The sequence below is a fragment of the Podarcis muralis genome, chromosome 8, assembly GCF_964188315.1.
Source record: "Podarcis muralis chromosome 8, rPodMur119.hap1.1, whole genome shotgun sequence".
Taxonomy (NCBI): domain Eukaryota; kingdom Metazoa; phylum Chordata; class Lepidosauria; order Squamata; family Lacertidae; genus Podarcis; species Podarcis muralis.
The window spans coordinates 64,973,236-64,999,999 of NC_135662.1; the positions used below are offsets into that span (position 1 = coordinate 64,973,236).

The 26,764-nt window shown below is 45.5% G+C and overlaps 1 protein-coding gene across 1 annotated transcript in view; it reads left to right on the forward strand.

The window, feature by feature from the left end:
- Positions 1–6,719: 6,719 nt before the first annotated feature.
- PXDC1 (PX domain containing 1) overlaps positions 6,720–26,764 on the forward strand; it is a 34,986-nt gene continuing 14,941 nt past the window's right edge. Inside the window, exon 1 of the mRNA XM_028737833.2 lies at positions 6,720–8,088. Coding sequence (XP_028593666.1) covers positions 7,833–8,088 — 256 coding nt within the window. The 5' untranslated portion in view covers positions 6,720–7,832. The remainder of the gene's footprint in view (positions 8,089–26,764) is intronic.

The following is a 26,764-nucleotide window of genomic DNA, read 5'->3' on the forward strand; positions in this document are numbered from 1 at the left end:
CTCCCTTGAAGAGCGCGAGAGGGACCACCATGTATAGGAACAAGAGAGATTACAAAAGCTTCCCTGGAACAAAAAGAACCATGTTATGTTGTTCTTACGCCACAAAGGGTCACATCAATCCTTCTTTCTTGAAATATACTGAATATTCCCCAAAGCTAATAACTCATACAGAAGAGAAGTCTCGTCTGTCAGGGATGTGCGAAAGCCTTTGCTACAAGCCACTCCGAGAAGTGGGTGGGCCTCTGCCACATACTTCAGTTTGTTGGAATGAATGTCGTCACAAACCATAGGTAGCACTAATCATCGCTTGCAAACCTGCCTCAAACCAAGGTTGCTTATTTTGGCTTGTAGCTAAGCTGATCACAACTCATGGCTTGCCTATTTGGACACAACACCTAACTGTGGTTATGTTTCTATAATTCTGGCCTGTCATTACATCTGAACAGAGCCAATGTCAGCTTGGGCAACTGAATTTGTTGTTGACTTTGGCTTACTTCTATATCTACCGACCATAGCTTGGTTTTAACTAGGGTTACACCATAATGCTGATTTCCCTGACAGCAATAAAAAAACTACATTATATAGCACATTTCATTAATTTTATTTGTGACAGATGGATTCTTCCAGTGCATTCATGGTGACAGTCATCCCAGTCTGGGGTTATGATAAGAACCCTGTGAAATAGTGTAAGTTGAGAAATAGTGGATTGCTCAGTGAGTTTCTTGGCTGGATAGAGATTGGATCTCACTATAGGACCCTAGTCTGAAACTCCATTACAACACATTGGCTCTTGAAGAACATGTTTGATGCTGTACAGTGGTACCTCGGGTTACATACACTTCAGGTTACATACGCTTCAGGTTACAGACTCCACTAACCCAGAAATAGTACCTCGGGTTACGAACTTTGCTTCAGGATAAGAACAGAAATCGTGCTCCGGCGGCGCAGCAGCAGCGGGAGGCCCCATTAGCTAAAGTGTTGCTTCAGGTTAAGAATGGACCTCCAGAGCAAATTAAGTTCTTAACCTGAGGTACCACTGTATTGTGTTTTTAATATTCCGTTGGAAGCCGCCCAGAGTGGCTGGGCATTATCACCCTCATATTGTGAGAGTGGCATTATCACCCTCATATTGTGAGAGTGGAGGAATATGAGGCTAATGAAATCTGTGGTGTGGTTAGGTAGCTTTAGACTTTGGCTGCAATGGTCTTGCACTGTTTGTATTGGTGATGGTTGGTGCCCGTTAGGGTTGGTGGGGCAGAAGATAAGGAGGTCAAAGGTAGGTAAAGTCAGAGCCAATGACAGGCAGAGCCAACTAATTCTAGTTTTGCCCCCATCCTTCACCCTACTGAGTTTATATAAGATCAACACTGAGACTGAGGAAGAGGAGCAAGCTGAAAGCGAATGCTACCTTCTGGACTGCTTGCTTATAAGAAGCGAGATACAGTGGTACCTCGGGTTATGAACTTAATTTGTTCTGGAGGTCCGTTCTTAACCTGAAACTGTTCTTAACCTGAGGTACCACTTTAGCTAATGGGGCCTCCCACCACCGCCGCACAATTTCTGTTCTCATCCTGAAGCAAAGTTCTTAACCCGAGGTACTATTTCTGGGTTAGCAGAGTCTGTAACCTGAAGCATCTGTAACCTGAGGTACTACTGTAGAGGAAGGCTAGCTGAGGACCAACTAAGTTTGATGGGGTGGTGACCCCATTCACCCTAATAGTCCAGTCCCTGCTGCTTTGAATGGAACATGTATTACTGCACTTCTTTCAAAATTTGGCAGGCCAGTTCTGTATCCTTGGGGTGGGTGATGTGGGGTTTATGCTCATCCTGCTGAATAGGGCCTGGACCTCTAACCCAAAATTCCTTTTTTGGTGGCATCAATGGATGGAAAAGCAGCCTATCTAAGAGCACAGTTACACATGATGGTGGTGGATCGATGTCTTCATAAAGAGGCTGCCACCTCTACAGCAACGAAGCAACTAAATTTGAGTGTCCAAACATGCTGAACTGTTTATACAGTTAGCTACTTTATAATGGCAATAGATCTGTTTTCAAGCGAAGAAATACAGTGGTACCTCGCAAGACGAATGCCTCGCAAGACGGAAAACTCGCTAGACGAAAGGGTTTTTGGTTTTTTGAGCTGCTTCGCAAGACGATTTTCCCTATGGGCTTGCTTCGCAAGACGGAAACGTCTTGCAAGTTTGTTTCCTTTTTCTTAACACCGTTAATACAGTTGCGACTTGACTTCGAGGAGCAACTCATAGAACGCGGTGTGGTGGCCTTTTTTTGAGGTTTTTGAAGACTTTGGTATTTTTGAAGCTTTTCCAAAACTTTTCCGAAACCGTGCTTCGCAAGACGAAAAAACCGCAAGACGAAAAAACTCGCGGAACGAATTAATTTCGTCTTGCGAGGCACCACTGTAAATGAAAACGGGAAAGCATCAGCAAGAGAACACTGTTCTTCTCCCTCTCACATCCACACCCACTCCTCAAGGTGTTTTCTCCCTTTCAGACTAATTTCCCACCCAGTGAATTTGTGCCGGACTTTGTGCAGCTCAGACCACTAGCCATTCTGCAACACCACGTGGGGAAGTGTTGTGGGCAATGAATGCATATAATCAAGTGTACACAGAGTGAAACAGACACGTATAATTCATTTCATGTGATGATGTCTTGTGTACATTGTTCCCTCCCTCTAATAAATATGTGATCTGTGTAGGTAACTTGGCATATGTGAATTGATCCAATGAGATCCTGCTGGATCCAAGCTTATTCAGAAGTAATTCCTAATTAATTCCATGGAATTTATACCCAGATGTATGTCATTTCCAACAAGATGGTGGTGGTCAACATTTGCAGAGAAACTGCTTGTGCAAGTGTAGTGTAACACAGAAACTACAATCACACATGTCCACAGCTCTCTCCTTGCAATGCACAGAGTCAGTGCAAACTGACTTAGAGGCACCATAGAAAAGAGTTTCTGCTCCTAGAAGCACAATTCAACAGGGTTTTCTTTGCTAGATTCTGGGACATTATATGGCACTTCAAATAAATTCAGAAACAGCTGCAGTGCTTTTGTTTTTTAAGTGTGTGAAAAGGGATTTGATTTTTTTCTGACTCATCTGCTTTGCGACAGTCAATCTTCAAAAATTCATTCTGTTTGTCTGAAAACTGCTTCGTAGTGACGTAATTACTCAAGAGTTATGTAATTTGCAAAGAAACACCAGTGCTTTTGTAACTTCACAGTGCATTAAAAAGCCAAGCGGCGATGTGATGTGCAGCATGTTTTATGGCTAAAAGTGATATAATTGTATCCAGATGCAACAATTTGGTTGCGCAGAGGGATTGCTTATACAAACCTAGAATTAAAACCAAGGGGCACAATTCACCACCCATTGAAATAAAATGCAAAACTTCCTTTGAATGTGAGGGGTGTAAATTGCTGCTATGATGTCGCTATAATTGGGTGGCTTTTTTGTTTGTTGGGAGAATTTTAACTCCTCATTCTTTCAGACAAAAGGGTGGAGGCAAGAAACCCAACAAAATATATTGTTTCACCACAGAGGGTTGTATTCAATGTAACAGTAAGGCTAAGGTTCCACCAGCACAAGGATTTTTCCTTGCATGACAGAGACTTCTCTCCCTCCTCTTCCTGCTGCACCCTCTAAATCTGTTCCGGGTTTTCCCCCAACCCCCCAGAGCAGATTTGGCAATGGCACAATGTACACATTGAGGGGAGGGCGGAGGAGAAGGTGGAAACCCCTTGGTACTATCAAAAGGTTTGTTGAATGCAGCAGTATTCTATAGCAAAGTACAGGATGTGTAAGGGACGCGGGTGGCGCTGTGGGTTAAACCACAGAGCCTAGGACTTGCCGATCAGAAGGTCGGCAGTTCGAATCCTCGCGATGGGGTGAGCTCCTGTTGCTCGGTCCCTGCTCCTGCCAACCTAGCAGTTCTAAAGCACATCAAAGTGCAAGTAGATAAATAGGTACCGCTCCGGCGGGAAGATAAACGGCGTTTCCGTGTGCTGCTCTGGTTCGCCAGAAGCGGCTTAGTCATGCTGGCCACATGACCCGGAAGCTGTACGCTGGCTCCCTCGGCCAATAAAGCGAGATGAGCACCGCAACCCCAGAGTTGGCCACAACTGGACCTAATGGTCAGGGGTCCCTTTACCTTTACCTACAGGATGTGTATGCATTTTGGATAACATAGTGTGAACACAGATTAAAAAACCAGCTCTGTAAATGCAGTGAGTGTTGATGGGAGTAAGAATACAGTCTAAGTATGGCTTCACGTCCAGCAAAAACATGCCACTTCCTTCCCACCCACCCTCTTCCAAGGCGAAACCGTCTCACTTCTCTTTTTCCTCCCACTTTTCGGACGTATTATAACTGTTCTCAATATATAACCTTTCTGTAGCTCCTTCAGCATTGTCCTCACCCCAGGCTTTTCACACCGTGCCCTCATCCAGCCAGCCTTCCCTCGAGAGGGTGACTCTTTGCAGCCATAGCCTCCCACATCACTTTTTCCACAACACAAATATTCCTACTTTGCCTCTATCTGAAACTATGTGCGGAGGGGGGTGGGGTGGGGTGGCAGACAGCTGCACTTAATGAGACAGCTCCCTTAGGCCCCTTTGCCTGAGGCGGAGGTGGGGAAGCTTTCACTCCCTTGATTAATCATGTCTTTGGGGGGTCAACGGGAGGCAAGGAGGAGGAAATGTATCATCCCCTCTCAGCCTGTCTGTGAAATCATGCAGATTTCTACTCAAGGCTGCACTCCTGTGAACATGCAGCAGCAGCGGACAGCAGTAGAGGCTTCTCTGCTGAGTACTGAGAGCTGCACACCTGTACTGTTCACATGTTTCAATTGCAGGTGGGGGCTGGTCTTTATTTTATTTTTTGATGCTTCAATCCAAGTTTCATGTTTAGTGAAAGCCCTGTGGAGCTCTCCTTGAGTTCTTGTTTTTGTTTTCTGTCATGCATAGGAGCCAACTTCTGGAGGCCAAGGTCATTCAAATGGTGTGCGCCATGTCATGTGATCAGTTATATGGGGCGGGGCTTCCCTGCCGCCCCAATTACGTTATTCAAGTTGGCTCCCCTGCTATCATGAAAGGAGCTGTACCTCAGTGAGGAACAGGGGTAAGGATGAGGGAACCCATTACTGTAATTCAAGGCCTAGCCAAGACATTTTAGAGGAAAATTTAGAAGGACATTTAGAGGAGTATTCAATTGACCTAACTGATATGGGCCAAGATGGTGCAGTTTGTGTTCATTTCATTAAGCCACATGCTCGGCTATATTCGGAAACTTCAACTGGTGCAGAATTCAGTTGCCTTGTTGCTCACCGGAGCAAGACGGTTTGAGCATTTTACACCAATCCTGGTCAAACTGCACTGGCTACCAATTAGATTCTGCCAATTCAAAGTGCTGGTTTTGACCTATAAAGCTTTAAATGGCTCAGGACCACAACACCTCAAGGACCGCCTCTTCCCATATGAACCTACCCGGCCCCTGAAAACATCACCCTCCTTCGTGTGTCTCCTCGAGAGGTTCGGAGGGTGGCAACACGAGAACTGGCCTTCTCTGCAGTGGCTCCCTGTCTGTGGAATGCTCTCCCCAGGGAAGTTCGCCTGGCGCCTTCATTATACACCTTTAGGCACCAGGCAAAAATGTTACTTTTTAACCAGGCCTTTGGCTGATCTGATTGACATCCTATGACCTATTAAAATGTGTTTTTCGAGGGGGGGGCTATTGAGTTGTTGTTTTTGTTTTTATTTGGTATTTTGTGGTTTTATATCTTGATTTTATTCTGTGAACCGCCCTGAGACTCCTGGGTATAGAGCAGTATATAAATTCAATAAATCATCATCATCCTGGATTCTGGCCCCTGGGTTAAATCCATCGACTGCCACATTGCCCTTAATGGCAACTTCAGGCCCACCACCTATAATGGCCTGCTTCTGCTGCTGTGGCCCCCATGGACACATGGTCAGAGCTAGGAATTATGTGCTCCTTCTCCTCCTCTGCTGAAGCTCCACTCCAGCAAAGGAAGACAAAGACTTCGCTGGCATAAGAGTGCAAAAGTGTTAAGAGCATTTAAATACGCACTTGTGGAAACTGATGGAATAACTTGTGGAAACTGACTGAATAGGGCAAGCGCCACATCAGCACCCATCAGCATCCCTGGGGCAGCCACTAAAGGTAAAGGGACCCCTGATCATTAGGTCCAGTCGCGGACGACTCTGGGGTTGCGGTGCTCATCTCGCTTTATTGGCTGAGGGAGCTGGCATACAGCTTCCGGGTCATGTGGCCAGCATGACTAAGCCGCTTCTGGTGAACCAGAGCAGCGCACGGAAACGCCGTTTACCTTCCCACTGGAGGTAAATAGGAAATAGGAATGGTGACTGGACCCAGCTGTCCCAATAAACCCACCCTGACCGGGATCCGCGGGTGGACGCGGGATCCACCGCCAGCGGGCGCTTTGGAATGAGGTCTTCAAACCTACAGCCGGCTCTGGAACAGGATTTCTATTATGCAGTTTCTTCAAACCATCGGAGACGCCTTTTGTGTGCGGCTGCTGTTTTGTTTTCAGGCCGCCGCTGCTGGAAAGGATTGTCGTAGGAAGTGCTAGAAGAGTATCTCTCTCTCTCTCTTTTTCTTGCTCTCCGGACAGATCTGCCCCGCCCTTTCCAGCTGTTGCGAAGGCGGAGAGAGAAAGAGAAGAGTTTGGACTCTCTCTCTCTTTCCGGAACTGCCCCCAGTAGGGTAAGGCGAGCGCGCAAAGCTACGCCACGCTCGGCTTTTTCGACGCCCGTCCATACTCAGGACTGCGTGGAAACAAACACGCGCGTGGAAGCTGCAAACTCGCCGCTTGTTCGACGGACAAACCCGCTCTGCTCCGGAGAGGGAAAACAATCGCTGAACTTATCTTCGCCAAAACCAGCTGCGGTTTGTTTGCAAGGAAAACCTCTTGGGGGAAAATGAACCCTCCTCCTTGGCATCCTATTCTCCCCCAGAACTAGAAACTTAGGGATGGCCGCGATGGGGGAAAACGCAAGCAAGGAATCCGCTCCTTTTCGTCGCTGTATCCGAGCCCACCCGCCCTTCAATAACCTGTCTCCGTTTCTCAGTTACGTTAAATAATAATAATAATACGCCACTGTTTTCTACCGATGTCCGACTAATAGCTGATCCACACAGCGGCCGCAGGAAGGGACTCTCGGGGAGTGGGCTGCCTGTCTCCCAGTTTCCTTCCACGTGTTGCATTAGGGCAATCGGAAGCCACCTTTGGCGCGCCCAGCCAACCGCCCTTTTGCGTGCGTGTTTTGCAACAAGCTCTTTGCCCTGCCAGCGAAGTATTTCGGATTCTTCGGAAGCTCAGATTGCAAAAGAAAAGGGAAGAGTTTTTAACGTGCGCGCACAGCACGTACTAAGGCGCTCCTCCGTGGCTTTGGTTGGGCCGTCGTCGGATCCTCGCCTCTGCTTCAAGTAGAGTCCCCAAAGCGAAAAGGGGCCGGTTGGCTCGAGGGCAACTCTCCGGGCGCGATCCCGCGCTGGTGGACACGCAGGGAGGCAAGTGGAAGCGAGGAGGAGCCGGAGAAGGAGGGCGGAGACCTCCCCCTTTCCCGGGCCAAGAGCGCAGAGGAGGCGCCGGGCCGCTTTACGCGCAGCTCCGAGGGGAGCGCGCCCGGCCGAAAGCGACGCCGCCTAGCCCTGCGATGGCGGGTTCCCGTCCTCTCCACTGAATCGGCGCGCCTGGGAGGACGGAGGCGGTCCGCTCCCGTCCAGTCCCCGGCCGGCGGAGGGGTTATGCGCCTCGGGCAGCGGCGGGATGGCCTCGGCCGTGTTTGAGGGCACCTCTCTTGTGAACATGTTCGTGCGCGGCTGCTGGGTCAACGGCATCCGGAGGCTCATCATCAACCGGCGAGGCGACGAGGAGGAGTTCTTCGAGATCCGCACCGAGTGGTCGGACAGGAACGTGCTCTACTTGCACCGCAGCTACTCGGATCTGGGCCGCCTCTTCAAGCGCCTGCTCGACTCCTTCCCCGAGGATCGCCCCGAGCTGTCACAGTCCCCCTTGCTCCAAGGTTGGCACGGGTTTCCCCGCTCTCCCTCTCCCCCCCCCCCTTCTGTCTCTCGTTTCGCTTTACGCTCCTCGCCGCGTCTCCGTTAACTCGGAAGGGAGCTTCCTTCCTCGGAATTGGGGAGACGTGGGGAGGGTCCTCTTCCTCTCGTTCCCCTTTCAGTCCTTTGCTGGTGGGTTTCACTACGAGCATGTGCAGAGTGCCTTTCTAGCTGCAGGGCAGGATTACAGCCAGGACTACGCCCTAGGGCCCGAGTTCGATTTTCCAGCAGGAACATAGGAAGGGAAATAAGGAAGAGAGTGGAATGGGTGGGAATCCAATAGCCGGGCTTAATTGGAGGCGAGGGTCCTCGGGGCTTGGCTGCAAGGACTGCTTCGACTCCAAGACTTAAGTCCTGGGATGTATGGAATGCTTTGTACAGAGTGCCTCTGAGCATGTGCCAAAGTAACTGCTGATCATGAAATAAAAAAATTCCTTCCAGTAGCACCTTAGAGACCAACTAAGTTAGTTATTGGTATGAGCTTTCGTGTGCATGCACACTTCGTAACTGCTGATAATGATGGTGTGAACCCAGATTGCGTACTGTCTTTGGCCCTTTAATCCTGTGGACTCTCATCATGCATATAACACTAGGGGTGCGATTGCTAGAATTAACTCCTAAAACTGCTGTAGCTCTGATAGCTGCTGTATGAGGAACTGCATTTATCTAGACCTGTCTGCTCTGCTGGCACTTTGGCATGCTTTTAGATGACACTCGAGCCAAATAAGAAGCAGGCGAGGACACTGATTGGTAATTTTGTGCAGGAGTTTAGTGAGCAAACCCTCCCCCCGTCATGTCAATCACCCACCTTGATTGCTGATAGCCTTTTCGACTCTCAGTGCTGATCTCTGGCCCTGTGTACGCTTGTGAGTGTTGGGTTGTGCTGATTCAGCAAATGGCATCAAACGTGTGCAAACAGTCTTTGGACATGCCGGTAAGTGAGTCAAGTAATAGCCTGAGATGAAGGTACCTTGCCCAGTGATCTGTGCCAGAGGCAGGAGGCTAATTTGTAAAGCATCCTATATCTTGGGAAGTGTAGGAAGGCTGATTAGTCCATTCTAGTCTAGTCTTTCAGATTTCTAAACCTTCCAGTCTTAAAAGACTCCAGGCAGGTGATTGGCTTGGCACCGATATTAAAAAGTATAGGTAGCATAGCAACCTAAGAAATGTCCCATTTCCACTCAGCATATCTTAGTTATCTCAGGTGGCCTAGTCTCAGAGTGGGGTGTGAACGATGTGGTACAGTGCCTGCAAAAATCTCTCTCTATTTTTGATAGGCAGGCGGCTTGTGCCTAGGGATGGTGGTTCATCAGTACAGATGTTAGTATCGCAGATTGATCTCCAGAACTATGGAGCATTGGCCCTTCACGTTCAGCGCTGAATGCCTCTTCCAAATAATCAGGAAGGAACAGCCCCACAGGAAGTTGTGAGGCAGTTTTGACAAGTGACAATTATACAGAGTTATGCATTTCCTGACTGCAATTCAGAAGTAATAACTATGTTGGCAAGTTTGACATTTGGTTTTGAAATGGCTCTCTCCTGCGTTCTGTTCTACTTCTTTGCAAATGTGTGGTAAATAATGGACAACAAACCCACCCACCCACCCCTGATTTTGGATTGGATCCGATGCTATTCTTACCCAGAGTTGATCCACTGAATTTAATGAACATTAAACTTAGGCCCATGAATCTCAGTAGGTCTACTCTGAGTAAAACAATCATACAGCTCAGTAGACTCCTAATCTCAGGACTGTGGGTTTGAGCCCCACTTTGGGTAAAAGATTCCTTCATTGCAGGGGGTTGGACGAGATGATCCTAGTGGTCCCTTCCAACTCTATAATTCTATGATCTATGAACTAAGAACCCATCTTTTTAATTGCACATTCATAATTTCTGCTCCTGATTGTATTAGGATGGTTATATGGAGTCAGTGTTGTTTGTGCCTGCAAAAGTTCTGGTGCGGACATACTGCTTCTTTTCCGAATGGTGCACGTCTTGTAGTTTCCTGCTGAAATCTCGGGGAGGGGAGGACAATTTGGCACCGCTTTTGCTGTGCTAGTGTGCAAGAGTGCCCCTTCAGATGGCCAGTCATGCAGCAAAGTTGGGGATGAATCTCAGGACAACTACGGTAATAAAGCGGAATGGTTTGTGAATGGGCTAGTATAAATCTAATGCATAATTATTGTGTCCACGACACGTTGTAGAACACACCTTCAAAACAAAACAAAAACAAAGCCAGTCAGGAGGGGTCACCGTATCTGAACAAACAAAAAAAATGCATTTTTCATAAATGCAAAGATGATTGATCAACACTTTCAATACATAAGCCACTTTTATCCTTGCAACAAGTCTGTGAGGTGTCACTGTTGTGATACAGCACCGTGATCCTCTGCTGATGACGTCCGAAGTGCAACAGTGTTGCATTGTAAACTAAGGTGGTTTACAGCAGCTTCATTAATTGTGTTGAGGACTCTTTAAAGTGAAGGACAAAAGAAAACGAAGGAGAAAGGCAGGCTTGGGACTTAAGAGTGTGAATTATGGTATTAGCCATTTTTGCCCAATATAACTGATGGCATATGCATGTAATTACTATCCATAACGAAGTATAGTAAAAAAAGTGGTTTTAAGACAATCTTATAGCAAATCTATGCACATAATGAAAAGCACATAATAAACACTTACTGGAATTGTACCACTTTAGAATGCAAGGGAGCAGAGCGCAATAATAATAATAATAATAATAATAATAATAATAATCATCATCATCATCATCATCATCATCATTTGTTTGCGCTCACCACATTAAACAGCAGCAACTGAGTATGCAAAAAATTGGCACGCATGAAAAACGACACTAGCTTAGATTCCCTTTTGCTGACATTCTCACTTTTTATGCACTGGAAATTTGGGATGTAGAAAAGGACTCCCATGTGTTTTATGAAATTCACTCCCACTGCAAGCTTTCCTAGGCATGTGGGTTGTCTTTTTAGCATTGCTTTCTGTGATAAATAGCTGCTTGCCCATAACAGCAAACCCAGTAGTCCAAGGAGAATGTTTTGCTTTAGGTTTTTTTTAAAAAATGTTATTACTATTCTTGGCAATTGCTTTAGGGGGGTCGAAAAGCATAGCTGTGCCTTACATCTCAGTTTACGGCTGTGCGTGCACACCATACATTTAAAATACATTTTAAGCACATGACCTCCCAAGAACACTAGGAGCTGTAGCTTATTAATGGTGCTGGGAATTGTAGCTCTGTGAAGTTCTACTCTAAAACGGTAGTGTGGTGTAGTGGTTAGAGTGTTGGACTAGGACCTGGTTGACCAGGGTTCAAATCCCCCCTGCCTTCAACCATGAAGCTCGCTGGGTGACCTTGTGCCTCTCTGTCTAACCCCTGGGCAGGCAAACTAAGGCCCGGGGACTGGATCAGGCCCAATCGCCTTCTCAATCCGGCCAGCGGACAGTCCGGGAATCAGTGTGTTTATACATGAGTAGAATGTGTCCTTTTATTTTAAATGCATCTCTGGGTTATTTGTGGGCCCTGCCTGGTGTTTTTACATGAGTAGAAGGTGTGCTTTTATTTAAAATGCATCTCTGGGTTATTGTGGGGTATAGGAATTCGTTCATCCCCCCCAAATATATCCAGCCCCCCCCCAAGGTCTGAGGAACAGTGGACCGGCCCCCTGCTGAAAATTTTTGCTGATCTGTGGTCTAGCCTACATCACAGGGTTGTTGTGGGGAGAGGAGAAGCATGTACTCCTCTCTTGAGCTCCTTGGAGAAAAAGGTGGGGTAAAAGTGAAATAAATAAAAAGTTTTTCAGGAAAAGCAACAAAGGTCAGCTGGGGTGGGAAAATGCCGCAAAGTGAATGGGATTGGGTGTCCCCCGTGTGACACTGCATCAAGCCATATATATTATATATGCATGTGCCAGCTGGATGTCAAGAAGAAACGCTACAAAGTCACGTGGAAACACTGGGCAGGCAGTAGAGGATCTGTTGTCATCGTTTGGCTCTGATTGCTGGGAAACTGAACTGGGCAATCAAACTCTATGTACACAGGCTGCACCTAGACGCTGCAGGAGACTCTGAGTACAATTGCAGGCAGGCAAGGGAAAGAGAGGCACAGAGAAGAGCCTCTACTTCACCAAACTGCAAAACAGGGACTGATCTGTTTGGACAGAAGAACTCAGAGTCTGCTGAAGGTTTTACTGGATGCTGCAACTAGACTGGGAAAAGAAAAGAAACTGGCAGTCTCACCCTGTGCTGTGTGTCACCATCTTATAGAGAATTTCATATTTGTAGTAGTAGTAGTAGTAGTAGTAGTAGTAGTAGTAGTAGTAATAATAATAATAATAATTTATTATTTATACCCTCTCCATCTGGCTGGGTTCCCCCAGCCACTCTGGGCAGCTTCCAACAGAATATTTAAATACAGTAATGCATCAAACCTTAAAAGCTTCCCTAAACAGGACTGCCTTCAGGTGTCTTCTAAAAGTCTGGTAGTTGTTTTTCTCTTTGACGTCTGATGGGAGGGCGTTCCACAGGGCGGGTGCCACTACCAAGAAGGTCCTCTGCCTGGTTCCCTGTAACTTGGCTTTTCGCAGTTAGGGAACTGCCAGAAGGCCCTTGGCACTGGACCTCCGTGTCCGGGCAGAACGATGGGGGTGGAGACGCTCCTTGAGGTATACAGTGGTACCTCGGGTTACAGACGCTTCAGGTTACAGACTCCGCTAACCCAGAAATAGTACCTCGGGTTAAGAACTTTGCTTCAGGATGAGAGCAGAAATCGTGCAGCGGCGGCGCGATGGCAGCGGGAGGCCCCATTAACTAACGTGGTACCTCAGGTTAAGAACGGACCTCCAGAACGAATTAAGTTCTTAACCCAAGGTACCACTGTACTGCCCATAAGCCTCTGGCAAAGCCTGCTGGGCAGCACTGATTTGAGACCAGGCTATGTATTTTAGACACTTACCTGGAAACAACCCTGAGATGACTTTACGCTCACATTCTAAGCCAGAGGTTGTGCCCTTCCAGGTGTTGCTGGACTCCAGCTCCCATCAGCCGCAGTTAACATGGCCATTGGTCGGGGATTGATGGGAGTTGTGGTCCAGCAGCATCGAGAGTTCACCTCTGTGCAAAGCCATTCGAGTTAATTCCATCAAAACTCAAAGCGTATGATCCCAGGCAGGCTGCGATCGCTCTCAGCTCCCCATGTTCCTGGAAGTCACCTTGCCCCGAGGCCACTTGATTGTGCCTTAATCAATATAGAGAAATCAAGGGGTGTATATAGATGTATGAAGTGGTCAGCCATAGGTGGTTAACCAGCCTACTGAGAAATTCTTCAGCCAACCTTTCGGTTCCTTTTCAGCTCATGGGCCACAGAAGCTGTGGCATGCTCTGTCAGCGCCAGGCTGTATTGCCTTCAGCTCACTTCCCCATCTTCCCCAAGGTCTTTAAACTAGTCAAGTTTCTTCACTCTCTGCCTCTAATGGAATCCTCCCCTAACCACCGCTACTGCTCCCACCTTCTCAAGTATTTGGACTATTTCGTTCTGCTCTGCTTCTGCCACTTCAATCTTCACTGCATTGTTTTTTGGGCTGTTGTTTCCTTTTGTGATCTTGGAAATGTGAAGTTGTTTCCACATTGGTTTGTGCTTTGCTGGCAGCGGGAGGGAGGGAGGAATTTGGCTGAGACTCTCTGTCCTGAAGCGCCCCCTGCAGACAGCTCTGGAGCACTGCTGCTGAAACCTGGAGACGAACCCAATCGGGTTTGTTTTTCTAAAATACTTTGCAAGCATTCTTGCTGTTCTGCCATTTGCACATCAGATTGTGGGTGTGTATTTGGTCTCCTTAGGGGAAAAAAGTCTTATTTGCTAGCTTCCCAGTGAATTGCATATGACCTCACACCATGTGCTATCATTGAATAGTGCCGTAGGTCTATTCATTTTGAGTTTAAAGGCCCGAGATTCAATCTCCAGGTGGAGCTCAGAAAATATTCCTGTCTGATATACCCAAGACAGCTGCTGCTAGTAAGTATGGATCTGTGTTTCTAACGTGAGGCATAGAGAACAGACGAAGTGCCCGTTTATTTTGGGATTCCTGTTGATAAGGCGAAATGAAGGTGTCGGGAGTTACACCAAACTTTAAAGAATACCATCCATTTACGGAGCCCTTTGCTAGTAGCAATTTGTTCAATAAAGTATGCACGAAAAGCTATCTATTCCTTGGGTTTATATAGCTTGTTTTGTATCCTCTCTCAAATGTTAATGAAAATTTGCAGGGCAAGAAGTTGTAGGCTAACAGGCAAATATTCAAATCCTTATGGATTCATTTACAGCAAACTAATATGTTTGATCTCCTGCCAACCTAGCAGTTTGAAAGCATGTCAAAGTGCAAGTAGATAAATAGGTACCACTCCAGCGGGAAGGTAAACGGTGTTTCCGTGCACTGCTCTGGTTCACCAGAAGCGGCTTAGTCATGCTGGCCACATGACCCGGAAGCGGTATGCCGGCTCCCTCGGCCAATAAAGCGAGATGAGTGCCGCAACCCCAGTCGGCCACGACTGGACCTAATGGTCAGGGGTCCATTTACCTTTACCACGTTTGATATCTTTCCACATGGTCACCACCCAAAACTTCACTAACACTGTGATACTGTGTACACAGTATCTCTTGTTAATATCTTTTAGTGAGCTAATTTATTGTACACTGCTTTTTCTTTTCTTTTCTTTTCTGCCTGGGAACATAAAACCTCTTGGGTGACTTTTATCTCCTGAGACTGACCCAGATGTATATCACTATTTAATATACGTGATTCAAACATGGTTATTATATACAGGGTGTTTCATGTTTCTTTCTTTCTTTGGCTTGATCCTCAGCAATTGTTCACTTACAAAGATTTTGCATTTGGATAAAGGGCCCTTGGATAAAAAGAATTATTGGAGGTGCACTATTATTGCAAACTAGCAAAATGCTGCCCATTATTATCAGCGGAAGAATATATGCAGACCAAGGGAGGACTAGCGTGTTGCGGAGACTTCAGAGAGGGTGCAGTTGAGCTTCATCTGCTGTGTATGATATTGCTTTACATGTACAGTGCAGATAAGGGTACATTCACTTAATGTGTGAAGGGGTTCAAATGTTTTGTTGACTCTCTAATTCTGTGAAGGTGATGCTATATGTTGGGGAGGGCAGAGTCAGAAACTCAGATATATAAGCTAGGCACCAGATGGCTCTTTAAACCAAGGTCACAGTTGCCAAAACGGAATGTCTAGTTGCCCATTTTGGGATAAGATGGCTCTAGAGCAGCCTTTCTCAATCTGTGGGTCCACAGATGTTGTTGAACTACAACTCCCATCACCCATAGCTAGCTAGGCCAGAGCTCAGGGATGATGGGAGTTGTAGTCCAATAACATCTGGGGACCCATAGGTTGAGAACTGCTGTTCTAGAGTCTTATTTTTCACGGACAGTGGTGGATTCTCAGTTAAACATCTGGCTAGTTCAGATGACAACCTTGAGCTGGGTTTAGAACTTTGAGAACTTCATCCTGGGACACTCCACATCAGTGTTCGAAACTCTCATTGTTCTAGGCGCATTTTGCAACTGGGAATTTCATTCGCGCCAGCAGTTTCTGAGCTCTGGGCGCAGTACCGCACCTAAGATTTCAGATTAAAACTGCAGAGTGGAAGGAAAGGAGGACCCTTTTCTGTCTTCCCACTTCCAGCTACTCCCTGAAGACTGGAGAAGAGACCCTCTTAAGAATATTGGGGGGGGGGTGGGCAGGGGAAGGACCGAACCATGTGAAAAATGAATATAATATTTTAGCTGCAATTCATTCATTTTCAGCTTTGTATTCTTGTTATTAAAAAAATGTGCCTAGACATTCCACTGTTGCGCCCATAACCTAGGTTTCAGGTGCCATTTCGCTCCTAGCTTTCATATCTCAGTTTCTAACACTGGTCCACATATATATTGGCCTATTCCTACCACTTTGCAGGCAGGACAGTGTGATGAGGTAAGTGAAGACCAGCGCTGTTCACTGCTGCTTCTCAGGCTGCACAGAAAAAGCACTTTGGTTCCAGAAATCCATTCCGAATGTGCAGATAAATTATAACGGATAGACATCTACAGGATGGGGTATTAGTGTGTGGAAACAGTCCAGAACCAATGACCCCGAGATGGTGGAGATGTCAGGCACCATCCTGGCACCCAGGCATCTTCACTTGGTCCTGGCTAATTTTGAACACTGGGGATGGAGCAATGTCAGGCAGACCACTTAAAGAGAGCTGGTGGGTTGTACAACTTGGTAGGAATTAAATCATGCAGGCCATTTTTTAAGAAGTCATTTGTTTCCTATAGCAGCCTTATTTTGTTCATTATTATCGCACCTGTCCTCTGAGGACCTCAAAGTGACGTACATCGTTCTCCTCCTCAACAACCACTTTGTGAGGTAAATTGGGCTGAGACTTTCAGCTATACAGTGGAACCTTGGTTTTTGAACGTAATCCATTCCGGAAGACCATTCGACTTCCGAAATGTTCAAAAACTGAAAACTCAATACGGAAGCCTCAATACAATAGGGGAACTCAAAACGGAAGCTGTGTGGCATGTTTGGCTTTGAAAAGTGTTTGAAAGCCAAAGCAGTTTTCAGCATTTGAAAGCCGAAACATTCGACTTCCAAGATGCTTGAAAACCGAGGTTCCACTGTACAGTGGTACCTCTAGATACGAACGGGATCCATTCCAGAGCCCCGTTCACATCTAGAGGTAAACGTAACTAGTGACGGCACGTCTGCGCACACGCGCGTCGCTTTTTGCCGCTTCTCCGCATGCGCGTGACGTCACTTTGAGCGTCTGCGCATGCAGGCTGCCGAGGAGCGCAACTCGAACGCGCTCAACTTGAAGCATACTTAACCCGAGGTATGACTGTATTAGTAAAATACAGTGCGTTATAACACTGTGACACCAGATGGTGCTGTAGAACTCTATGAATTTTTCCATTGTGATGTTTAAATGGGGGTTTTCAGAGATTTTTAAAAATATAATAATAATAATAATAATAATAATAATAATAATAATAATAAGTAGTAGTTTTATTTATACCCCACCCTCCCCTGCCTCAGGGCAGCCAACACCAAGTATAAAAACAATTGATTAAAATACAACATAAAGTTAGGGCTGCCATACGTCCAGATTTTCCCGGACATTACCTGGATTTCAAAGGTGGAACTGACGGCCGAGGGGAATTTCTGAAAGGTGGTCCTGGAACTTAGACAAGTCAGTCGAAACATCATGTTTTTTGGGCATTCTTGTAAAAAACAAAACAAAAAGCTCAACAATTTTGGGCTCTTCCATAGTGGTGAAGAGCATTTGTACATATGCATCAGGCATGTACGCTGGTCTACAGGTTGTTCCTGGTTTCCTGGCAGTCTGTAATTTTGCTGAAGCAAACCAAGCGTTTCCAAAGGCAGCGGCTGCAGTTGCTATGCTGTGGCAGTAAAGATACTTTCACAATTGATGCCCCACATCAGTTGTGGCACATTTTATTGTCGGCAGTGTCAACAGTGCATTAACGGGGCCTGCTCAGAATCTTTGTCTGGCAAACAAAGGCTCTGACTCTTTAATTATCTAGCTGAAAGTAAGTTTTTGGCTGCCTCGTTCTCCTTTGCAAGGAGTTGTTGTTTTTAATATGGCATGGGCTGTACACCCTGGCAGTGCAGCTTGCCGAAAAAGGAGCCGGTTTGTATCTTTTGTTATGAATTACTTGCTTTTAAGTGCCCTGGTAAAAAGATTTTAATGATGTGCTGCCAATCATTTTGAATTTACAGTGGTATCTCGGATTAAGAACTTAATTCGTTCTGGAGGTCCGTTCTTAACCTGAAACTGTTCCTAACCTGAGGTACCACTTTAGCTAACGGGGCCTCCCGCTGCCACCGTGCCATTTCTGTTCTCATTCTGAAGCAAAGTTCTTAACCCGAGGTACTATTTCTGGGTTAGCGGAGTCTGTAACCTGAAGCGTCTGTAATCTAAAGCGTTTGTAACCCGAGGTACCACTGTACTGGGAACAAGACAATAGTTTTTTTAGCTGATTTATGTTGTCACAGGGTTACTTGAATACATTGACTTTGTAAATGAGCCAGGATTGCAAAACAAAGCCACAGAGGTTACTAGTCCTCCTCCTTCTTTTTAAAGCTAGCTGTGTGCCCACTACAGTGGTACCTCGGGTTACAGACGCTTCAGGTTCAGGACTCCGCTAACCCAGAAATAGTACCTCAGGTTAAGAACTTTGCTTCAGGATGAGAACAGAAATCGCACGGCGGCAGCATTTGAGGTACCCATTAGCTAAAGTGGGTACCTTTAATGAGGTACCCATTAGCTAAAGTGGTACCTCAGGTTAAGTACGGTTTCAGGTTAAGACCAGACCTCCCGAACAAATTAAGTTCTTAACCCAAGGTACCACTGTATATGCTAGGCTTGAGTTTCCTGAAATGGAAAAAAGAGAGAACCAATATTTAGAAAGCTTCACTGCAGAGTAACCTGGATACAATCTTTACTCATATTACTAGTCTGAGCTAAGCTATCAAAATCTACAATATTTGCTGCGATGTGCAGTTTTTGGTGACCTCCTGAATTCTGCTCCAAATTTTGATGAAATTCAACTCCCAAAAATACAGCGGCATCAGGACTTGACGATCCTAGAGAGAGAGAAAGAAGTTATCTGTCTCCAGAGTGAAATATTCCTCTGCCCTGTCGCATCCAGGGCTCCCCTAGTTGACCTGTTTACAGGGCAGTAAATCCAGATTTGTTTGCACAAAGCTTACTTACTGGTTGGACTTTGTCCAATCTTTTTTGAGCATTTGCTCTGATTTGTTTGTCGGGAGGTGATAGGATAGTGAGCATTCATCCTGAACCCGTATGGTTGATTATGCACCTTCCTATTAAGCAGTTGTTTAGTCCATCCTTTTCACTGTGTTCCCCCATCACTTTCCTTACTGTAAAAAGTCTGTTGTTGGGAATTTGTTGCATCAGGGCAACAGAACACTATCATCCACTTTAATGCTGCAAAACTAAATTTCCAATATGCACTTGAATCCATCCTGCAAAACACCAAGAGTCTAGAGGTGACCTTAGAACAGTGTTAGAATCTCAGGTATATCAGCTAGGTGCCAAATGGTACCTTAAACCTAGGTTACAGTCACCACAACGGAATGTTTATTCACCAGGGGGTTGGACTAAATGACCCACAGGGTCCCTTCTATGATTCTGTGAGCTCACATACCATACTTTCCCATGTATAACACGTCCCCCTTGTATAGGACGCACCCTATTTTGGGGGACTCCAAATTAAGAAAATGGCCCAGAGTTGTTGAACTTTTGGGGGAGAGGATGGCCCAAAATTGTTGAGCTTTTTTGGGGGAGGATGTGGTTTGCTAACAATCACTCACGTTTGCAAAATGAGTCTGCCCAATCACTGACAGCGTAAGGAAATCGCAAGCCCCACGGCAACCAATCACACATCCATTTAATGCAGCATCAGCCAATACAAAGCAGCCTTTGACGCAGCCAACAATCACACACCAACTTGCCAATGACAATCTGCAGCTCGTAGCTGCAACCAATCATCGGTCACCCCTACCCACTACCCGTGTATAAGAGGAGCAGTGTATAAGACACCCCTAGTTTTGCAAGATTATTTTACAGTAAAAGAAACCTCGTCTTATACATGGAAAACTACAGTACATTGCTTGACTGCAGCTTGCTCTTACAATAATTCACTTGTCCCAATATGCAAGAAGCAGAAACACACACAGAGGAAATGGAAATGGCATTAGCTATGGACTAATGCAGAGGTCTTTAAACTGTGGTTGCCAACCTGCTGCCCAGAAATCTCCACGTACTTACAGTTGGACCTCTCCAGAAGCAAAATGCGCCTGGCGCCTGGCTAGTTTCAAATACTGCATTAGAGCTCCCTTCATCCACTTAGGGTAACCATGGTTTCCCATGGTTAGGATTGCTCCCTTAGTATATAACTTTGCCCCAGCAAAGAGGAGTTGGAAGGGGACATAGTGTGAGATTATAGCTGATGGAGGACGTGTAAATTTAGTGCTTCCCTTTCTGTACACTGGACTGTTAACTTGGTGAGAAGTCATCTGACTTTCCAGTGAGTGCAGATAATACAGAAGTGGAGGAATTCTTTCCTGAATCTCCTGCTAGAACAAACTACAGCTGTTTTAAAAATTTGGGTCCAAACACACATCCATAAAATGCAGCAGTTGAGCATCAACTCCATTTGTGAATATTCATTCCTCGTCTCTTGATGGATCCAAATTAGAACTTAAACAAATATTCAGATCCCATTTCTATAATGACCAACTGTTACAAATTTTCACTTGTGCATTCCAGTCAGGCAATGTAGAATGCTGTGCTTTATTCAGAATTCATTTCTTTGCTATTCCGTCACTCAAAATTAATTCAGTGAGCTGACACTGTGTCAACATACTCAGTTTCCTCTATGGAAATGACTCTTCCAATTAGAAGAGTTTTGGCACTCACCAAGGAGACAGAAGAAAGCCAGTGAAATTCTGGGTTTATGAAGTCCATGGTTAAACTGGCACGTGACCATTAAAACAATCTTACTGTCTGGACCAATGCTTCCTCCATCAAATTACCCTACCCATTAAGTCTCAGCCTTGACAGAAAATGTCCTAGTGTCTTTGACAGTGATTAGAAGTGGCTGCTATCGAAGTATGCAATTGCTGAGATACTTGGTTCAGAGAAATGCACCCTGAAATGGCTCTTTACAGAACTCCTACTGTGTGCACTGCTTAAATATAAACATGCACTCACATTGTATATATGGTAGTGAATCTGCAGGCCCTGCCTGTCTCCTACAGCAAGATCTCATGTGTTCCCATGCACAGAATACAAGTATCTACTTTTGTTTTCCAGTTCATAGCAGGATTCTGTAAGGTTCTGTGTGAACAGTGTACCTGTTCCATGCATGCAGGATGCCTAGCGCATGCAAAAGATAGTCATTGGATCTGGGCAAAGAGTGCACATCTTACCTGATTTTAACCTTGCCGAAGAGAAGCACAGCTATCTCTCCACAGCAAAGCTTTCTTCATGCCTTACCTCTCCCCCCGGCAGCAAATCTACCCCCCTTTCAGTTAGCTGTTGCTGGTGCTTGCAGGAACATCCCATTATAACAGGGCTGGATCTCGAGTTCATGGACCAATGCTGACCTGCCAGACTATTTCCCCAAACTCTGCCCACCAGCTGATGGGTGAGAGCTGGGCAGGGTTTTATCCTGTTGGGAACAGGATCACATAGCCTAGGGTTTATTCTTCATCCATCAGCTAATGAGTGACAGTTAAAGATCAGAGTGAGATTGGCAGAAGATTGGGGACTTAAAGCAGGGGAGGCCTGCAAAGGCTTTTGCAGGTTTCTTTCTTCTTCCCTCTGAAGTTCCTGGTCTCAGGGACTTCAGTAGGGAAGAGGGAGGAGACTTGCAAAAGCCTTTCAGAGACCCATGGTGTTTCTCATGATTATGGGATGACTTGGTGCCTCAGTAAGTTTGACTAAGCGCGATGACATTAAACATAGTTCCTCACACTTCTGAAATTATATGTAACAGAGGAGGCTATGAGGTATGGAAGAAATTTGCAGTTTCAAAGACGGCTGTTAACTGTAATTTCAAATGACAGCTGTAAATGCTGTAATCTTCTTTCAGACAAAATGCCCACAGAGAACAACACAAATCTCTTCTTGCTCTTTCAGCAAGTTTTACCCACGTAACAATGAAGTTGGGTAACATTTCTCATGTTTGACAGTTTGGAGACGGATACTCATATATGTCAAAGCAGTTTTATTCTTTCCTAGCTATCTGACCAAAGGGTGGCTAATTTTAGGTACTTAATATAAGAAGAGCTCTGGGGTTTGTTTTGCTCACAGGCTTGGAAGATTGTTTCTCTTGGAAGATGGTTTCTACTAGGGAGTAAACTTGGAAACAAATTTCAGCGATTTGCTTGTAAAGATGCCCAAGAGGACACTGTAGAATTTTGTAACTGTATGAACACTACAGCTATCATTTCCCCCCTGAAGTTCATCATTGTTTTGAGATTCTGGTCTAGGGGGTGAGGACCCTCCATTCCACAGGCCTCATTTGACCTGTGCAGCCATTTCTGCCAAACTCTGTCCACCTGCCAATTGTATGATGTCATTTGATGTCACCAGTCAAGAAGGAGTGTTGCAAACAAATACACTTGCCACATTCTTTTCAAGAGGATTTGCTCACTGCTGCCATGAGCTTCACTGATGGCTATGTGTGTGCACTATAATCCTAAATAGGTTTACTCAGATGTAAGCCCCTTTGAGCTCAGTGAAACTCACTCCCTGATAGATGAGCTCAGGACTGCATTCTTAACTTGATTTGAGCAGTTATTCCCTCTTCCTATAGTGCTTGGGAACTGTAGTTCTGGGGTTGAGAGGAACTCTCAATAGGCAATTCTTTGCATCTCACCCAAATTTCATCCAGAATTTGGCTAAGTGCAAGGAGGTGGTCATATAAGACTTTTGCTCATAGTACTAGCAGGAGTGCCCAGCGCCATGGGAGTAGCCAAGGGGGAGCAGGGGGCAGCCCCCTCCCCCGATCAAGTAAAATAATAGAAATACTTAACTAACTGACCGATCACATTGGTTCTGCCCCCCCCCATCCTGGCTACGCCCATGCGAGTGCTGCCGGGGATTTCTTAGAAACCAACCAACATTGTGGTGAAAAATAATGATGAATAGTGTAATTTGTGAGTTTGGACCCATCACATCCAAAATTGGGAGAAGTCATACCAAAGTCACATTTTGGTCTGCCATCTTGATTCAAAATGCCATGCAGCATCCAAATGAAGACACAGCCTCTCCCACTTCTGGAACCCACTTGCTGAGTTTGCGATGATCTCTCGAGAGGCACGCGAATGCATAGAGAACAGACAGAAAGGCAAGCCACTTTCTAAAATGTATTGTGGATTAAGGGGCTGCAGTGGCTCCGAGCCAAAGTCTGTACAACTGAGTGCCCTCCTCCAATCCAACAACCCAAACATAGTTCACAGCTTGGAGATTATAGCAAGCTAGAAGCAGTCAGAGTGAGTATACCATGGTAGCAGTGCATGCAGATCAAGGAATAAATCTAACGAGACACACTTAAATGACCCCATCCAGATATCTGAGCAAGCACGTAACTATGACATAGGCCAACCTGCGGCCCCACCCCTCTAAAACGCTTCTACATTCAGTTAATCTAGCCTAAGGGAAAATTCTTTCCAAACATGCTGCTAACATTTGTTAGGGCATGCTTGTAGTTGAATTGCAGTTGCTTCTGTTCAACGAACCCAGGAAATTTCTGAGTAGTGGACACATTTTATTTATTTATTTAAATGCCTTCAGCAGAACTTCCGGAGCTGTTTCCAAAGATAATAGAAATTTCATTTAAAAACAACAACAACAACAACAACAACAACAACAACAACAACAACACCAAAACCCAGACATATTAAAAACCATAAATACACCCCCACCCCCCCAAAAAAGATGAGGAAAGAAAAAATGCCTTTGACTGGTACTGAAAAGAGAACAGTGTTGGTACTCGGTGGGCCACTCTGAGGAGGTTCCCAAAATAGGGTGCCACCACCGAAAAGGCTTTTTCTCTTTCCCCCAACTGCCTTACCTCAGTGGTCAGAAAGGCTGGAGAAGATGGTGTTAAGGAGCCCTCACTGGAAGGGGCTTTTGCATTCAAAAGGGACCATTGGGATATCCTATTCAGCACATGTGCCTTGTGGTCTAGATACAGCTAGGACTGCCGGAATCTTAGGCAAGTCAAACTCAACAACTTTGGGGTTTGTCTAAAGAAAGCGCAGCAGCAGCAACAACTTATTATTTCTACCCCGCCCATCTGCCTGGGTTTCCCCAGCCACTCTGAGTGGCTTTCAACAAAACATTAAAAACAGAATAAAACCTCAAACATTAAAAACTTCCCTAAACAGGGCTACCTTCAGATGTCTTCTAAAAGTCAGATAGTTATTTATTTCCTTGACATCTGACGGGCGCCACCACTGAGAAGGCCCTCTGCCTGGTTCCCTGTAACTTCACTTCTCACAGTGAGGGAACCGCCAAAAGGCCCTCGGAACTGGACCTCAATGTCCGGGCTGAACGATGGGGGTGGAGACGCTCCTTCAGGTATACTGGACCGAGGCCGTTTAGGGCTTTAAAGGTCGGCACCAACACTTTGAATTGTGCTCGGAAATGTACTGGGAGCCAATGTAGGTCTTTCAGTAAAGGTAAAGGTAAAGGGACCCCTGACCATTAGGTCCAGTCGTGACCGACTCTGGGGTTGCGGTGCTCATCTCGCTTTATTGGCCGAGGGAGCCGACGTACAGCTTCCGGGTCATATGGCCAGCATGACTAAGCCACTTCTGGCGAACCAGAGCAGCTCACGGAAACGCCGTTTACCTTCCCGCCAGAACGGTACCTATTTATCTACTTTGCACTTTGATGTGCTTTTGAACTGCTAGGTTGGCAGGAGCAGGGACCGAGCAACAGGAGCTCACCCCGTCGCGGGGATTCAACTGGTGTTATTTGGTTAGAGGCAGTGAAAAACAACTTTCGGTTTTTACTTTTTGAAATATGGCAACCTTAGATATAGCGCAATTTGAGGGTGGTATATTGTGAACTGCACTGTATTTCCCATCTATGGCTTTTGGAGTGGAAAAGTTAACTTTTAGCACTTACTGGCTCTATTTCATTAATGGAACAAAGTTTCTATAGGTGGTTTTGAGGTCACCATGTAGGGAATTCTTGAAACTGCACTTGTGCCAGGTGGCAGTCTGATTATAAATAGGCAGCTTTCACTTAGAGACAACTTTGCCACTTATTAGTGTCTCTAAGTGAAACTGAAATGTGAGTTATAAGCTTGGCATATTACCCTCCCCTTCTTTTCCTTCAGCCTCTGTTTACTTGTTTCCTGCACCATCAACTAGACTGCAATTTCCTTGGGGCAGAGATCTTTGCTTGCTCATTTACTTCCGAAACATCTGCATCACTTTTCAGTCAAACGTTCTCACGGTGGTTTGCAATAAATACTAAATAAATTTGAGGAAAAAGATGGTTTTGCCAAATGATCTCAGGATGCTTGCATATTATATAGTTGCTTTTCCCTTATGAGGTAATCTTAGGTTATATGTGGCCTTATGCTGCTCTCTGCTGGATGTATTGGAAATTGCTGTGGAATTGACATTTTTAATCTGTCTCTCCATATAGCAGTGCTTGGATGCATTGCACATGCGATTGTCACAGCACTTCCTAAAATTTATTTTGTGTTTTGATTCCTGAGCTTCTCCTCTGCCTTTAACATTGACATCAAGCCAGCTTTGCTTTTAATTAAATACAATAAATGCATACCAAATCATAAGACAAGATACATAATAAGATAATAGGAACAGATACCTTTTTAGAAGACCATTTCTCAGCATCACACACTAAAGTGACGAAGAGACAGAACCAGGACGGACTATGCAGATAGAATCAGGCTTGACTCTCAACCATTTGATTTCACATGGCTGGGACAACAAGAGTAGAGAACAGGCTTAAACCTATCCCAGTATCATCCCTGGGACGCGCCCTCATTTTCATATTAATGAGTGGTGTTCATTCATTCCTATGGCTTAAAATAAAACACATTCAGAGGTACTGTGACCTTCACACATATGCCTTTCCCTTATGGTAGATGCATTGCAAGTTCATGGTAACATAAACCAGTAATTAAAACACACACACGAAAACACACACATTTAAAAGAAGGCAATAACAATCTGATATATGTTCAATGAAATTGGTTAACACTAAGTCTTAATCTGCCTCTACAAGTTCCAGAACAATTGGCATTGATGAGTTTCCATGGAGGCGGCTGTTCCCTGGAGTCAGAGTTGTGACCCAGGATCGAAACATGGGGCAGGGAAATCTTAAAGGTCAACCAAGGGTCGGGAGCAGCTGTGGTTCAGTGGTAGAGCCTTGTGTGAAACAGGTCCCTAGCTCAATCCCAACATCTCGAGGTAGAGCTGCGAATGTCCTCCATCTGAAACCCCACAGAGCCACCACCAATCAGGGTAGACAATGTCTGGCTAGATGGACCAATGGGCTGCCTCAGTAGAAGGCAGCTTCCTATGTTCTTAGCATCAGTGTGTGCCACGTCTAGGAAATAAGAGGAGGCCTTCTCAGTGGTGACCTTGCAGTTGTGGAACTGTATGGACACTCTACAAAGCTAAAATTTAGATTAATTTTAGAAACCCTTTACACCTGAGGTCTTTGAACCTCCCTTGTGCTGCTTTCTGAGTGTTCTGCTAATGATAGATGGAGCATCCATAATGCAATCCAGATTGCCATAAGGCCTAATATATATCTTTATAGATTGCCATTTTGGTAATGATGTATGGGGGGCAGGCTTAGATAATCTAGCAAAGGGCTGAGGAATATGCATCATAGCCTTCTAATAAAACCAGCTGTCTAATCAATTTTTAGCCATGTTGAAGTCCTCAGGCTAGGATGGGTTCAGCATTAAATGTATACCTGAATGCATATAACTGAAGAAAATGAAAAGCTGGT